General features: G+C 56.0%; 1 protein-coding gene across 9 annotated transcripts; it reads right to left on the bottom strand.

The window, feature by feature from the left end:
- PUF60 (poly(U) binding splicing factor 60) lies at positions 1-13,769 on the bottom strand. Of its 9 annotated transcripts, XM_023508383.1 has the most exons (15): positions 13,648-13,769; positions 12,095-12,637; positions 10,795-10,840; positions 9,618-9,619; positions 7,708-7,794; positions 5,406-5,501; positions 5,193-5,282; positions 4,308-4,358; positions 2,010-2,171; positions 1,844-1,936; positions 1,498-1,711; positions 1,224-1,414; positions 963-1,098; positions 509-744; positions 1-427 (listed from the first exon to the last, which is right to left on the bottom strand). In XM_023508383.1, the coding sequence occupies exons 2-15, from the start codon at positions 12,116-12,118 to the stop codon at positions 128-130; spliced, it is 1,728 nt and encodes a 575-aa protein (XP_023364151.1). In that variant the 5' UTR covers positions 12,119-12,637; positions 13,648-13,769; the 3' UTR covers positions 1-127. The 9 variants fall into 9 exon arrangements, with proteins under 9 accessions (XP_023364151.1, XP_023364148.1, XP_023364149.1 ...); XM_023508380.1 differs by lacking the exons at positions 9,618-9,619; positions 10,795-10,840 and adding an exon at positions 9,356-9,367 and having other exon boundaries at positions 7,708-7,791; positions 13,648-13,768; XM_023508381.1 differs by lacking the exons at positions 4,308-4,358; positions 9,618-9,619; positions 10,795-10,840 and adding an exon at positions 9,356-9,367 and having other exon boundaries at positions 7,708-7,791; positions 13,648-13,768.
- Between the last annotated feature and the right edge of the window lie 2,247 nt (positions 13,770-16,016).

Genomic DNA, 16,016 nt, shown 5'->3' with positions numbered 1-16,016 from the left:
TCAGGGCCAGCAGCACCTGCAACTTTATGCACACTACAGGCTGGGCTGGGCAGGGCAGAGGGGCCCGGCCCCACAGTCACCCAGAGGAAACAAGGGGCCAATGCAAGTCCAGGCAACAGGGCCAGGGTCACGCAGAAAGGTCACTGTTATCAAAACGCTCCTGGTCATACACTTCCGCCACCACCTTGCGGCCAGCAAACCAGCGCCCATTGAGGGCCTGGATTGCCTTGTGAGTCTCTGAGGCCATGGAAAACTCCACAAAGATCTTGACGATGATTTCTGCATCCTCCTCCTCGCCCTGCTTCTCTTGGTAAATGATGACTCGGTTGACTGCACCAAACTTGCCACACTCCTCTGTCACCTCCCCTTCCAGGTCGTCATCAATGTCCTTGGGGTCTACCATGTTTCGAAGAACCATCACTGTAGACTGTGGTGAAGGGGGACAGCTGAGAGCCATGGCCTATCTGGACCACCCCCACACCCACTGCACCAGGACCCAGCTGCCCACCTCCTGCTTGCGCAGCAGCTTCTGCATCACCATGTGGCGGGCACTGCTGCCAGAGATGCTCATGTGTTCCTGCTCACTCAGCATCTCTGGCCGCTCTGACTCAGGAAACAGCTCCTCCTCTTCCTTCTCCTTCTTGGGCTCCAGGAGACCCAGTGTTGGAGGGCTAGCCAGGATGGGGTTTACCACTCCCACAGAAGGGATGGTGACCGGAATGGGAGGACGAGCTGGGGTCACACCTGCAGCAAAACCAACCAAGTCCAGCAGTCACTTCCCCCCCAACCCCATGCCTCCTGGTCCCCACAAAAGAACACAGAGCTGGTCAGCCATGGTACCATGGCTGTCTTGACCTCAGAAAGTGACACTTGGAGCAAGAGGGCCTAGAATCTGAAACTAGCTGAAGGCACTGTCTGGAGATGACAAGGCAGAAAAAGAGGGGCCCAGGACCCATACTTACCCGTGATGACTCCAGGTGCTTGGGCAGCCATGACGGCCTGGGGCAAAGCCCCTAGGGGCTGGGCCAAGGTCAGTGCTGGGGACACCAGTCCAGGAGTGGCCAGGGTACCTAGCACCGCTGCTCCAGCTACTGCTTCCTGCAAATCAAAAGGTTACAACACTGAGCTCCTGGTCTTGCTACTCAAGACAACTTAAGCCAATCCTAAAGGATCAAGAGTATATCCACCCACTGTCAAGCCCCCCCAGCTGCATCAGTCCTTACCTGAGCTGTGATCTTGGCTGTGGCTGCAGCTGCAGCCACAGCAGCAGCAGGTGGGAGACCTCCAGGTGTGGCAGGTGTAAGCAGAGGCATAGGGGGTGTGACAGCCTTGCCCACTCGCAAGTATTGACCACCCAGGTCAAATAGGTTCATGGAGGACACAGCATCTTGGGATGACTGGGCTTTCTCATACTCTGCAGGGCAAGGAGTAGTAGTGAGGAAGGTCAGCCCCAGCACCAGAAGGGCCCCTCCCCTGCCTCAGCTACTCCAGGCTTACCAATGAAGCCATAGCCCTTGTGCTTGCCAGTAGTAGGATCCCGAGCTAGTGTGCAAGACTTGATCTTGCCGAAGGCTTCAAACACACTCTTAATGTCATCATCTGAGAGGTCCTGGTGCACGGAGGCCACATAGATGCGGTTGAAAGCCCGTGCCTCCTCAGCCAGTTGGTCAATGATGGGCTGGGCCTGCCCAATGTTGCTGGGTCTGCCCACCTGAGGAAGAAGCAGGGATATGAGAGCCACTCATCAGTCCAGGCCCAGCCACATGCAGCTGCTACAGCAGGGCTGCACTGCAGGTCTGCAGGGGACAGAGAAAGGCCCGAGACCTGGCCCCCTTGCCCTCACCTTGATGTTCCTGCCCCCTAGCATCACTGAGTTCATCTGCTCCAAAGCCAGCTGTGCAGCTTCAGGGACCTCATACTCCACAAAAGCAAAGCCCTGAACATAAGGACACACTGTTAGGCTGGGAGAGCCCAGTGAGGGTGGCGGACTCCAGGCAGGCACTGCTTACCTTGTGCTTCATGGTGACAGAGTCCCAAGACATGTCAATGCTCTTGATGGGGCCAAACGGGGCAAAGGCCTGACGAATAGTGTCCTCTCCCAGCTCATAGTAGATGGAGCCCACATAGACCCGGCACATGATGGCCAGCGCCCGCTGCCGCTGAGCCGCCATCTGCAGCAGGATAGAAGGGGAGAGAACCACTGGCCAGTCAGGGGTGGCAAGAGGTTGGGCAGCCTATTCCCCTCCTGGCCCACCCACCCAGCTCCGCTGTGGGAAGGACTCCCCACACAGCAGCAGGTGTAGGCTTGGTCCCTAGTCAGGGCACGGGGGTCAGCAGAACCCTGCCCCAGGAAGATAGGCCAGGCCTAGCAGCAGGACGCAGACGCACCCCAGCCTGCCCAGGTCCCTGGTAGTCTGCGACGGCAAAGCTGACAAGAGGTCCAGAGGCAGGGCTGTGTGCCCTCCCAAGTCTACCCCCAACCCCCACCAGAGGCCAGGTGTCCTGGCTGGGCTGGGAGATCCTCCCACTGTCCCAGCCAAGTGCTACGACCGAAGAGGGAAGGAGGAGCCATCCAAGCTGGAGGGACCCACTGATTTGGAGGCCAGAAGAGAGGAGGGCAGAAGACAGGGCAGCCACTGCCCAGAAGAGACCCCAGGGGAAGAGCTCAGGGGCCTAGCCAGGGGCTCCCTGGAAAGAGAAGGAACAACTGCTCATACAGGGCCAACTCAGGCCAGGGCTCAGTGCCGTGTGCCCTCCTAGTCCCCTGAAACCTCTCACAAAAAAGAGCTGCCTGTAGCCCATGCCACAGCCAAACAAACTGGCCCAGGCAACACCTGTTGGCCTGGCCCTGGGGCATCCCAAGGTAGCAGAGACCCTAAAAGATGCCCCAGGACTAATTGGAGCTGGAGAGGTGACAGGCCTGCCAAGTTTAGGGCTTTGGTTGTGAGCTTAGCCATATGTGCTGAGGGACCTCCCCATGCCCTCTTGACAGTGTTCTCTCCCCTGCCAGCTCACAGGAGAGACATGTCACATAGGGGGATTTTAGAGCCAAATGCAGCGGGCCACAGGGAGACCATGGGTCCAGGGCTGGTGAGGCAGGTGGGGCTGAAACCAGGGCCCTGGCCCTTGCCACCTCACAAAGGTCCCCAAAGCCAGAGACCAGCTTCCTTCCTTAGACAGTGGCCAGCCTACCACAGACTGAGCCTCCCTCTTCACTTTTAGGCCCACATCTCCCCCCAACACGGAACTCAAGGTGGGCTATCTATCTTCCCTCAAACTAAGAATTCTTTGAAAATGAAAGCAAACAGGCTCCTGCACAGACCAAGGACCCTCAGAGTGGAGCCACATGCCCTCTCACAGCAAGTTCTACAGATGGGAAACCAGATCTGTCCCTCAGGTCTGAGTTCCCCCAAGACAGGGCCACAGATACTCCTCAATGTGGGGTTCCTCAACCGCAAGTGGGCAGATAGCTCTCTCCCTGACCTGTGTCCTCACAACCCCAGGCTCCCCAGAGGGTCGATGGCTCCCTTCCAGACACACTTTGCAAAACGACAGTGGGTGTGTCCCCATGATAGCAACATGCCAAGAGTGGCTCTACTGAGGAGAGGCCTCCAGAGAAAGGGCATCTTCCCTCAGGCTCCCCCAAATGGAGCCTGACCTCCTCCTCAGCCTGCCTCTGGGAGAGAGAGGGCATCTCCTTCCCAACTCCTCTGCCCACAGCAGCCAGGGCACAGCCAATGGCCTCTGCCTCCTCCTCCCTGGTTGCATGGCCTGCCCCTTACTAACAGCCAGGCCAGAGGCCCAAGCCCTCACCCTTCCCTCTCTCACTTCCTGATGTCCCCCCAGTCCCCCCTCCCCCGCACCCATCCATCCTCCCTCCAGGGTCTGATGGGGCCATGAGTTAGGACCCCTCTCTCCTCAGGGGCCTAACCCCAACCCAAGAGCCCAGGCAGCCTGGTGACTGACAGAGCTGGAGGCCCGTGGGTGTACCCCGTGCGTGCAGGTGGCATGGGCTCAGACGGGCCTGGTGCTGGCAGTGCCCCGCCCTGGCCGGCTGCCCTCCGCAGTTACCTGGCCGGTTAGTTTTAAGGCGGGCCCTCAGAGCAGATGGAGGCCTCCCCAGGGGCGGTCCCGGGGTGGGTGCCCACACCACTGGCCCCGCCATGCCTGGCGCTCTGCTGCGCTCGTCCAGAGCTGGCGGGCAGGGCCGGCTAGGGGAGCAAGGTCCCCAGAGCGTGGGCTGCACTGCCCCCCTCTAGCCCTGACTAAGGACATGAGCCCCGGAAGAAGTGAGCATTTCTATTGACCGATTGCAAAGGTGAGAGAGGATCTCCAAAGCCCATTGTCACTGCTGCCATCTGAAAGACAGTAAAGACAGAGTTCAGTCTGTTGGAGCCGAGCAGTCTCCCGCTCTTGTCAACACCTCACGCAGACAGCGGCAAGGCCCGGAGTCCCCGCCCTGCCAGGGAGGCCCGCCTGCCTTCCCACACTGCCGGCTGACTGGCCACCGGCACCTGCCCAGGGGGGCCTCAGAGCCCCAGGTGCCCTGCCCTGCAGCTGGGTCAGCTGGGGCAGAAGGAAGGGAGGGAGGGAGGAAAAGGAGGAGGAGGAGGGACTATGGAGCACAGTGAATAGCCAAGGCAGCTCCTGGCATCGTGACTGTCTGAGGGCTGGGGCATGGGAGGCTCAAGGCCCAGGAACCTGCTGGCCTCACACTGCCCCCTTCCCATACAGACAGTGTAGCCTCTAGCCACAAGGCTAGAGCAGAGCCCAGTGGAGATGTCCCCTGACCTCCTCAGTCCTGGGCCCCGGGCCAGGTAATCTGGACTAATTGCAGGGCTGGGGACCTAACCAGTGTTATCCAAGGCCACAGGGGCACAGAGGAACATCCCCTACCCATGGCCACCATCAGCTGCACATGGGGGGTGGGGGGTGCAGAGGAGGCACCAGTGTGAAGACCAGGAAGGGGAGGGGCAGAGCCACAGAGAAGGGGCATGGACGGGCCATAGGCCTTTAAGGCTATAGCAAGCAGCAGCTGGGAAAGGCTGGGCCTCTCCTGCCTCAGGGACGACCCTGAGGGTCCCAAGAATGAATCCTTGAGAATGTGAGAACCATAACACCTGGGGACAGCCACAGGCACAAGAGGAGAAGGACGAGGTGGTAGCAGTGGCAGGAGGTGGGTGGCGGCTCACCTGCAGGTTGGTGAGCTGCTGCTGCTGGTGTGCGATGGTCTGCTTCACCAGCACGCTCTTGATGCTCTGCTCCATGGCGTACTTCTTGGCCTGTAAGACATGGCGGTGAGGAGCGCTGGGGGCCCGATCTGCTAGAAACATACCTTCCCCCACCCCTCCCTGGCCCCAGGCTGACCAGCCTCCGCTGCAGCACCCCAGGAGGTGCGCTCTCACCTTCTGGAGGGCCTCCTGCTGCTCGGGCGTCAGGGGAGGCAGCCCCAGCTTGGCGGCTGTGCTCTGCCCATTCTCCATTTTGATGGAGTCTGTGCCCTGGTAGGGAGAGCAGGGGATCATTAAGCAGCCCAAGTCCTCCCTCATACGGCCGAGAAACCCCACTCCACCTATCTCCCCTACAGCTGCACACGGCCTCCGGTTCTCAGGGAGAGGCAGGGCTGGCCGGACTCTGGTCTGCCCTTTAGACATTGCTGTCTCCAGCCTAGGCCCATGTCCCTCAGGACCCGTGGGTAGGACACAACTGAGGCAGGCAGGTATCCTGGGGGCCTTGGGCCAACCTCAAACAGTTGTGAGGCCCAGGCCACAACGGCCTTCGAAGGAGCCACCAATAGGCAGCAGGTGGCAGGAGAGAGGCCCAGCCCCAACCCCAGAGCCTCCAACTAATGCCTTGTGAGATAGCCAGCCTCAGCTGTCCTTCTAGGCAGGGAGAGAAGGCTCCCTGGACTCCATGCCTCCAGGCTGCCTGCCTCTCTGGGTCTGTGCCGTGGATAGACTCAGTTTCCCTGAACTTCCAGAGCCACCCAAGTGTGGGAACAGGGCCCCACCCCCACTGTTGCAGACACCGCACACCTTCAGAAAACCCAGCTGCTTTTCCAGGCCACGAGAGCCCAACAAAAGGCTCTAGCCCACCCCTACCACATTCCTGCCCAGGCTGTGCACAGCCTACTGGGAGAAGCCAGGAGCAGCTAGCCACAGGGACAGACTGGACACCCAACAGCACCCTAGCCAGGGAGGCCTGGGGACCAGGTAGTGCTGGGGCAGTGTTGGGGCCATGGTCATAGCTGGCCACAGACCCAAGGTGACGCTGCTAGGAGTACATTCACACCCCTCTGATCTGCTTCTGTGCTTTTTACAAAGGGAAGAATATAGCATGTGGCAGGAGAGAAGCTAGGCAGGCAGAGTAGCACATGTGCCATGGGCAGACCTAACGCGCCTGCCTGTCTGCCAACTCCGAAAGGCCACCAGCCAGTCCCTTCCAGACTTCCAGAGGCAGCCTTGAGTGACGGCAGAGCAGGGAGAAAGGCCCTCAGCACAGGAGCACTGAGCAAGGACAATGTACAGAGGAGGCAGGAAGGGGCTGGCTGACCCAAACACTGAGAACTCCCACCCTGGCTGGCCCCAGTGCTGGTCTCTGGCACAGATTCAAAGGGCAAGCAGCCCTGGAGGCGCCTCCCAGGCAACCAGGGCCCCAAGCAAGCCCCGAAGGACAGTTAAAGGCCTGCTCTGGGTGGGACCAGGTCCCCAGTCTGGCTTATCCTGGGCCTGTCCTCTCTACCTTCCCCAGTTGGCCACAAGCCTGTTTCTCCGTAGGGGGAAGAGAAGGCCCAGGAGCCAGAGGCTGGGACTCCAGAGCAGCTGTCACCATGGTAATCAATGCCAACCCCCTTTCCAGCTTCCTAGAAACTTTTCAATCTCCTCTTTGTCTTGGTTAACAAAAGGCCCTTCTCCTACCAACCAACAGCCAGCTGGACAGCCAGCTAAGGGCCAGGGAGCTTCAGTCCCTACCACTTCCCAGGGTCAAAGCTGCATACCATGTCCCCATCCACTCCTGTGAGTGCCTGGAGGCTGTCAATAGGAAGGTCTATCCCCTAGAGGCCCCCAAGGCACCTTGTTGAGCCCGTGTGAACCTCTGGAGGCAGACACTGCCACGGAGAATCACAAAGAACCTGGTTACCCAGGGATAAGGCCTGTTCCACCTCCAGTAGGACCTGCTCCCAAGGGCTGGGCATCTGGACAAGCCAAGGTCCACCAGCATCCACATGGGGACTAGAGCCAGGAAAAGATATAGAGAGCTGGTTCTAATCAGACCTGTGCTTTGACTTATATGGTTTTGTTGTTTCATTTAAATTAAAACAGAAATTTGAAATGAAAATCTGTATCTCTGGTTCTTAACGCTACATGTTCTAGAACAGTGAGACACCCTTCCACATGACGCTGATGGCTAAGAGTGAATACTGGCCAAACTCCAGCCCTCAGCATCCCCACCCTGCTCTGCCTGGTAACTGAAGCAGGGTGGACACAGAGAGGAGAGGCTGGCCTGGAGGCTTGGTGGGAGGGGCAGGACCACACAGGGCTTAGGCCAGGGTCCTGCGGGCAGCTGTCTGCCCAGAAGGCAGAAAAGGTCCCTCGGGTTCCTCCTGACCCGGCCCCCGGTCAGGCCTCTTTGGGCCAGGGACGAGTAGGCAGGCGGGCAGGCAGGCAGGCAGACCTGAGGGAGAGGAGGCTTAATTAAGATCAGTACCTGTGGAGGTTTCCATTTGTCTCCCGCTGCCACCACTGCCGCCGCCGCCGCTGGCTCGGACCCCCCTCCTTGTTGACCATTGACCTGCTGCGGGCAGGAAGGAGATGCTGTAAGGACAGGTGCACAGCCCTCCCTTCCCAGCCCCTTTTCTCTTCCCAAACTGAGGACTGAGCTCCCCATGGAGAAGCAAAGGAGGTGGGGCAGGGCACAGGAAGGGACCAGTTCCAGCTTGGCCCCTGGACATTCCCAACACTGCCCCAGCCCCCAATCTGCCAACACACCTGCAGCTGCCCAGGGCCTCAGCAAGAAGCAGAAGCAGATACTGGGTAGGCCCAACTGCAGTGAGAAGACGAGGAAGGGATGGGAAGAAAGAGTAGAGAACAGGCTGTGCTCCTGCCCCAAGACAGGGAAAGCCTCCCTCTCCCACAGGGAGCTGGAGGGCAAGACAGCCAGTCAGCTGTCCCCCACCCCTCCTGAGGCAGCACACAGCTCAGCATCAGCCGCAGGTCCCTCCTGAAGACACCTCTGAGCAGCATGGTAAGGTGGGTGTCTGCTTGCTAGGGGAACAGCTGAGGGCCTGGCCCTCTGCACTCCAGGGACCCATGCCCAGAGGGGCACAAAAGGAGCAATGCCCACCATGGCCTTCTCGGGTGGCAGGACAGACACAGGTCACAAGCAGATAAGACAGTTTTAGGGCCCTTCTACCCTTTGGGGAGAGGGGACTTGATAGAAGGGCCCTATAACCTATCCCACCCTATCAGAGGCTGCACAGGGGGACCCAGGGCAGAATGCACTCATCCTGCTCCCAGCTCAAAGACAACACCTACAGATATCTAAGTACATAAGGGGACAGTTAATATCCACCCTTGGACCTATGTGCATAAACAAAGACAGCTAGGCTGACCCTGCCAGCTCATATCCCAGGTACCCTGGCTGCCAGAGGAAGGACAGCAGTAAAAGTCCAGCTTTGCCAGACAGAGAAGCAATGGGCAGGGACACTGAGGTCACTCTGCATGCTGCCAGCACAGCTGCACCCTACTCAGCCCCACTGCTGCTTAGAAACTATGCCCCAGTTTCAAAGTTTCAACCTACAGCCAGCACACTCACAGCAAAGGCTGCCTCTCGGTGCCCATGGCAAGAGGTCACATCAAGACAAGCCAGGCACTTGTGCACAGGTGAATTCAGGGGCACTTTCTTAACTTCCTGAACCCAAATTACTGCAGCTGGCCAACACAGGGGCCAGTACAGTGTAGAGAGCAAGTCATGGCTCAGAAAAGACTGTGGGAAAAGCCAGTTCTCTGGTGGACATTACACGGAACTCCCCACACCATCCCTAGCATAAGAAAGTCCTCAGGGGCAGTGAGCCTGAGGTGCTTGCTCTGCTAACCAGACCCTAGAGGAATTGGTCATTTGGGATCCTAGCTAGTCATGTGCCATCACTCTCTGGTGGCCCTGAGCACCAAGCGTCATGGCTGTCACACTTTACCAGCTAGAGCCAAAGCAGTACTTCCCACCGGAAGACAAAAGAGTAACTTGCGGCTGGCCATATGATGTCTCTCTCCAGGCCTCAGGCTCCTTGGCTGTGAAGTGGGGTGATCTGTCTCCCAGAGCTGCCACAAAGATGTAGTGAACACCCTCTGTGAAGTACCTTACGCAGCCCCTGCACATGGAAAGCATGCCCCAAGTTCTGTACTGCTAAGCACAGCCAGCATCAGACCCCCAGTGCAGGGCTAGCTGCAGGAGCTGCCTCCTCTCTGCTTAGCTCCCCAGGTGCTGCACACTGCTTACTGTGTGGCAGAGCTCTGCTGGGCACTGCAGATGCAGTGAGAACAAAAAGGGAAAGACACCTCTCTTGGGAGCCTCACAGGCAGCTGTGGACAAAGAATGTGCCAGTCAGCATCTGGGACGACTTCTGTAGGTAAAAGAGCTAAGAAGACAACAAAACGCAGGACACAAAAAAAGTGACTATGAGGCATACAAGGTCATGGCTACCAAGGAGGGCTTGTGAAGTGACACTGCATGCTGGAACCCACGGGGGAAAGTGACTGCATCCACAGGGAGCGGAGCGGGTCCCAATGCTCCTGCCTAAAGAAACCCAAGGCGGCAGCCCTAAGTGGTCAGGCTGCCAGAGAAGGGAGGAACGGAGCAATGAGTCCAAGTGGACCAGGGTGGCCAAGAGTACCCCTGCAGCCACTAGGCAGGAGGTACACCTGTACCAGAGGAGGCATTTCTGCACCCTCTTGCACCTCCCCACTAGACCACAGTCAGCCAGGGTCAGCTGCTCCATCCCAGCCCTCCTACAGGGCTAGAGCAGTATGACATGGGTGCAGCCTCACTCCTGTGTCAACCACAACAGTGGGGATCAGACTACTCTTCTGGAAGTCTTTCTACTCAAAAAACGATCAGACCACACTCCTAGAACCTGCTGCAACAAGCCTGAGCCTTAACAATCAAAACACATGTACCGACCTCAAGAGACTCTGGATGGCAACAAACACCCCTACTGAACACCTTTGCTTCAAGGGTCAGACTTATTGCCCATGTCCACTTCAGCAATGAAACCAGCTGTGTGGGCCAGGTGAGGTGGCTCACACCTGTAATCCCAGCACTCTGGGAAGCCGAGGCGGGTGCATTACCTGAGTTCACAAGTTCGATACCAGCCTGAGCAAGTATGACACCCTGTATCTAAAAAAATAGCCGGGCACTGTGGTGAGCACCTGTGGTCCCAGCTACTCAGGAGGCTGAGACAAGAGAACCACTTGAGCCCAAGACTTTGAGGTTACTGTGAGCTATTGAGCTATGACTCCAGAGCACTTTACTGAAGGAAAACTAAGTAAGACTGTCTCAAAAAAAAAGAAAGAAAGAAACCAGCTGTCTGCCACTGTGCCACAACAAACCTGAGCCCCAATTTAGCCTCTATCCCCTGAGCACAGGGCACTGTGCTCTGTGGGGGCTTAGGGAAATGAAGTGTCCATATTCTCCTCCAACTTTCTAAGTGTCCAATCCTTGTCTCTGAGCCTTCCTCTCCTTTCACTACCAACCCTCTGACTGCTGCCTAGGGATGGTCACCAAGTCCTTAACCCTCACCTTTTTTTTTCTGGTTCCCCCTTGCAAAACTCATTTGCTCCTGTGGCTTCAAGAGAAAACAAGACATGATAAAGTTAGCCAGTCCTGACAATCATCACACGCTGGGCTACCCCCTTACCAGATGGAGAATCTTGTGTGCAAACAAATGCCTTCCTCTCCCAGCAGTTGGTTTTTACCGCAGTGGGACTGGGTCCAGCCCCTAGATCAGGGGCTTGCCAATGACAGTCCCTGCCCCTATCAGTCCAGCATTCAGCCACCTACCCAAGTTGCCTTCTCAAACAGACCTTATCCTGTCCATCCGGGTGTGGGTCAGAGGGAAAGTGGAACCTAACAAAGGGATGAACTGTGGCTAAGAAAAAGGGGTGGTGGTAAGTCCCATTAAGCTTAGGTGGAGAAAGACAGGTAAGAAAGACTTCACCATGGAGGTGCCAAGGGCAAAACATTAAGTCATTCGCTGAGCATCCCTCCCTTTCCTGGTGGTGGGCAATGTATTGAGCAGGGCGGGGCTCATTTCTTTGGGTATCCACACCACTGCGATCACAGCTCCCTCTGGCATCCAACACGTGGCACCCTGAGGGGGAACTGGTTTATGGTGCCCACCAGACCTCTGAACAAGGCAGGGGCTGCCTCTGTTTGGTTCCCCACTGTGCCCCAAAATCCTCTATAAAGCCTGGGACAAAGTGATTGCTTAGAAAATGTGTGATGAGAGAGCACGTCTTTCCCTTCCTCAGCGGGAATAAAAAGATGGAGATAAGCTCTTCCCTGCAAAGCACTGGCGAAAAGCGGAATCACGGCCGCGGGCGCAAGGAGCCATAGGCACCCGGTCCTCACTGAGCCGTGTCCCTTCTACGGGTCCCGTCCCCTTTGGTCCCACTGACCCCGTGGCCCATTAGGACAAGCCGGCACATGCCGTCACACCAGGACCTGGCCTTCCTTAAGGACCCCGCCTTCCGTAGGGACCTGGGCGCACAGCCCGGTCACCAGAGGCGAGACGGCAACGCCAGCCTTTCGCTTAGCTCGCCCAAAGGGCCGCTCGCAGGATCTGGCCAGCCGGACAGTGAATTCGCCCGGCCCCTACCCCGCCCCGCCGGAAGCTGGAGTCCGCAGGCCGGAAGCTCCGGCCGCAGGTCGCCCGCGCGCGCCCGCCCCGCCCCCGCCTTGCGCAACCCAAGACCGCAAGAGGGCGGCCTGCGCGAGCCTAGAAAGACCACCGCGCCGCCGGGGCCCTCTGCGCCCTGGCCGGGTCAACGACACCCTCCCGCCAGCTGAGGGCCACCCGTGGCCAGGGGGGTTCACTTACGAGAGCTATGGTCGCCGTCGCCATCTTGCGTCCGTCGCGGCCGCCGCGCGCGCCACAAGCTCCTGCTCCCTCTGCAGTCTCGCGCGATCTGGGTACCAGTGGCTAGAACTCTCGCGAGAAAAGACCTTTCGCCCGCTACGTGGAAAAAAAGAATGCGCTTCCGGGATGGAGAGGGACAGTTAACGCCCCCAGGAGGGGAGGGCGGAAGGGGTGGTGCAGGCATAGGCTGGGTCGGCGCGGGCGGGACAGGGGCGGGGCTGAGTTCTCTGACGTTTGTGGGCTTCTTGACCCTGCTGCTCCTCCCGCTGCCGCATCTCTGCGTGTTTTACGAAAAACTAGTCTCAGGCGTTGTGCACTGGTGCTCACCAAGGAGGCAGGAAAAAGAGCGGCCATCCCCCCGGGACCCGTCTACACAGACTGTCCCGAGTTACAGGTCACAAAAGAACCGCTTCTTCATAGTCAGACTTCCAGATGCATCGTCATGTCAGCCCTGAAATCAGCCGTCCTCATTTAATTGGTAGCGTTTTCTCCGTTTTCTTCTTCCTAGTGATTCATGAAACAGTAGCGCGTCTGACATCTGACAGCGTGGTAGTCCTTGAACCTGCTCTCAAGGTCCGTCCGTGCTACTGGAAGAGCTGCCCTGGACACTTGCTAGACGCTGCACCTAGTCCTAGGACCCCAACTCAGCTACCCCCCAAGAAGAAACTACATCTGTCAGCTCAGGCATCTTGCGTTGTCTGAGGAAACAAAATATTATCTGGGCGGGCCTCTTTCAACCCTGGAAAAGTTTAGAATTCAGTCTGGACAGCTGTAGTTAAATATGGCAATATATTTTCCTCCTCTCCATCCTGAAACCCGTCTAAAATGATAGGAAATTTTTCTAAAGGCAAAAGCTGTGAGGGCAAAGAAGCGGAATTTTGTGGAGCTGGAAGAAGGTGGGAGGTGGCAGCTGCTTTAGCCCTTTGGGCTGTAGAGACCAGTGTCTGATGGGTGGTGTGTGGAAGCACACCTGGAAAAAGGAGACCCCAAACATCTATGCTTATGTGCTGAGGCTGGCAGGCACTCTTCTTGTCCAGGAGAGGAGTTTTGAGGCCTGGTTAATAGGCAAGACCTTGTTTGAAAATGGGGAAGTAGTTGAGACTCCTGCTCCTCCCCTCACCTCTGTTATTGGCTGAGTCTGGCCTCTCACGGGTATCACCCAGGCTCCTCTCTGAAGCAACTACCAGCTCAAATGAAAAGACTAGCAGCTGGGTACAGGAGCAGGGGGTGCCTTAGAATGGCCCAGACACATCTCTGACCTCAGAGCTCACCAGGCCACAAGCCCCAGGCCCTAAGAGCATCTCTTAAATGCAACTAAATGCCCAAGATCACCAGATACCTGAGGAAGAAGAAAAGGGCCTTAGAGGATAGGGTGGTGGGTCATGCCTGTAATCCTAACACTCTGGAGGAGGCAGAATTACTTGAGGACAGGAGTTCAAGACCACCCTGAGCAAGAACAAGACCCCCATCTTTACAAAAAACTAGAAAAAGTATCTAGGTGTTGTGGTGGGCACCTGTAGTCTCAGCTACTCAGGAGGTTGAGGCAGGATGATGCTTGAGCCCAAGAGCTTGAGGTTCCTGTGAACTGTGACAATGCCATTGCACTATAGCCTGGTTGACAGAGTGAGACATGTCTCAATAAAAAGGCTCGGTGCCTGTGGCTCAAGCGGCTAAGGCGCCCCCACCACCACCACATACACCTGAGCTGGCAGATTCGACTCCAACCCGGACCCACCAAACAACAATGACGGCTGCAACCAAAAAATAGCTGGGTGTTGTGGTGGGCGCCTGTAGTCCTAGCTACTTGGGAGGTGGAGACAGGAGAATTGCTTGAGCCCAGGAGTTGGAGGTTGTTGTGAGCTGTGATGTCACATCACTCTACCCAGGGGGACAGCTTGAGGCTCTGTCTCAAAAAAAAAAAGAAAGAAAAAAGAGGGTGGCGCCTGTGGCTCAGTGGGTAGGGTGCCACCCCATATACCAAGGGTGGCGGGTTCAAATCTGGCCCTGGCCAAACTGCAATGAAAAAATAGCTGGGTATAGTGGTGAGTGCATGTAGTCCCAGTTACTCAGGAGGCTGAGACAAGAGAATCGTCTAACCCCAGTTGGAGGTTGCTGTGAGCTGTGTGACACCATAGCATTCTACCCAGGGCGATAAAGTGAGACTCTTGTCTCTACCAAAAAAAAAAAAAAAAAAAAAGAAAGAAAGAAAGAAGGAAAGAAAAGAAAGAAACAAAAGGAAAAGAAACAGCATTCAGAAGGAACAGAGACAATAAAGGAAGAGGAAGAGAGGAGGAAAGCTACAGCTACAACCACAACCTTAGCAATATTAGGAGTGTTGCATCCAAACCCAAGAACAGTAAGCTACAGAGAGAACATTCAGGGAATGAAAGATAACTCTTTTTTTTTAAAAGACAGTCTCACTTTATCGCCCTTGGTAGGTGCCGTGGTGTCATGGCTCACAGCAACCTCCAACTCCTGGGCTTAGGCGATTCTCTTGCCTCAGCCTCCCTAGTAGCTGGGACTACAGGCGCAGGCCACAACGCCTGGCTATTTTTTTGTTACAGTTTGGCTGGGACCGGGTTCAAACCCGCCACCCTTGGTATATGGGGTGGGCGCCCTACCCACTGAGCCACAGGCGCCGCCCAAAAGAGAAGTCTTAGAAATTAAAAGTATGGGAGTAAACTAAATGATTCAATAATCTTGAACAAGAAAATTGAAGTCTTCCAGAACGTGTAACAAAACTAGATAGCTAACCAATAGAAAATGTGAGTCATCACATGAGTCAGTGCTCTCAGGTGCACACCAGAGGCCGCCACTTCGAAGGGAATGGTTGAGGGTGGGAGCAGGGACCATAAGCAACACCCTCTGCTGTCAGTTCCTCTTGGCAATGATGTGTAATGCCGCACTCTTGGCACTTGGTGCCAGGCACTGCTCTTACTTCACACACACGTCGCCTCATGCAGTTCTTACAATAGCCCTGTGCTATGCTGTGGGTAGTGCACAAACCATTTTTACAGATGAGGACGTGCAACACCACACAGCAGGGAGCAACAGAAGGGCTCCAGACCCTGAGCTAACCAGCGCTCATTGCACCCCTCAAAAAGATAAGCCCAACATGTGAATAAACTGTCCAGAAAATAAGGGGAAAAAATCAGGAACGAAATAATTCAAGAAAATTTCCTAGAATTGAAGGGTCAGGGTTTCTGGACAATGAATGAAAAACAAGTTGTGCATCAAGACGTCATTGAAAATTTCTAACACAATCGGCCAAAGAAAGAGAGGCAAAGGGTCAGAATTCAGAAAAACATGAACATTCTTAGAACTAGAAAAAAATGACGTGATTCTCTCAAAATCTTTGGGAGAAATGATTTTCAACCATGTCAAGCTCTTTGTATCTAGTTACACTTTCAAGCGCGTGTGAGATTAGAATAAAGACAAATAGGCAAAGACTTTATAACTTCCCATGCATTCTATCTGAAGAAACTTGGCAGTTGTTCCTCCTCAGATGGGCAAATGAGGGAAGACGAAAGCATGAGATCCAGAGCCCAGAGAAGGAAGTGATCTAGGATTGGGGAAGGGATGACCCATGTTGACATCTGGGCCACAGTTACAAGAGCAAGCAGACTGGGGCAGAGCAATCACATGTTAGAGGGCTTCAGGAAAAGAAGAAACTGAGTGTTCAATTAGGTGATGTGTCCTAAAATTTGACAGGAAGCTCACACTTCTGCAGTGACATCTAGAACACATATAGAAAACTGAGCGGCTCGGCACCTATAGCTCAACCGGCTAAGGCGCTAGCGACGTACACCTGAGGTGGTGGGTTCGAATCCCCAGCCTGGACCCGCCAAAACAACAATGACGGCTGCAACCAAAAAATAGCCGG

This window comes from Otolemur garnettii, unplaced genomic scaffold, assembly GCF_000181295.1.
Source record: "Otolemur garnettii isolate 467f Iridium unplaced genomic scaffold, OtoGar3 scaffold00245, whole genome shotgun sequence".
NCBI lineage: Eukaryota > Metazoa > Chordata > Mammalia > Primates > Galagidae > Otolemur > Otolemur garnettii.
Note: the sequence above shows the minus strand (reverse complement) of the source record. Positions and strands in the feature narration are given on the sequence as shown.

Excerpts from the sequence above, each read along its gene's own strand:
- PUF60 (XM_023508383.1), bottom strand. The coding sequence starts at position 12,118 with ATGGCGACGGCGACCATAGCTCTC. Across the intron at positions 1,712-1,843 it reads TAGGGGGCAGGAACATCAAG|GTGGGCAGACCCAGCAACAT; the intron begins GTGAGGGCAAGG and ends CTTCTTCCTCAG. Across the intron at positions 1,099-1,223 it reads CAGCCAAGATCACAGCTCAG|GAAGCAGTAGCTGGAGCAGC; the intron begins GTAAGGACTGAT and ends TTTGATTTGCAG.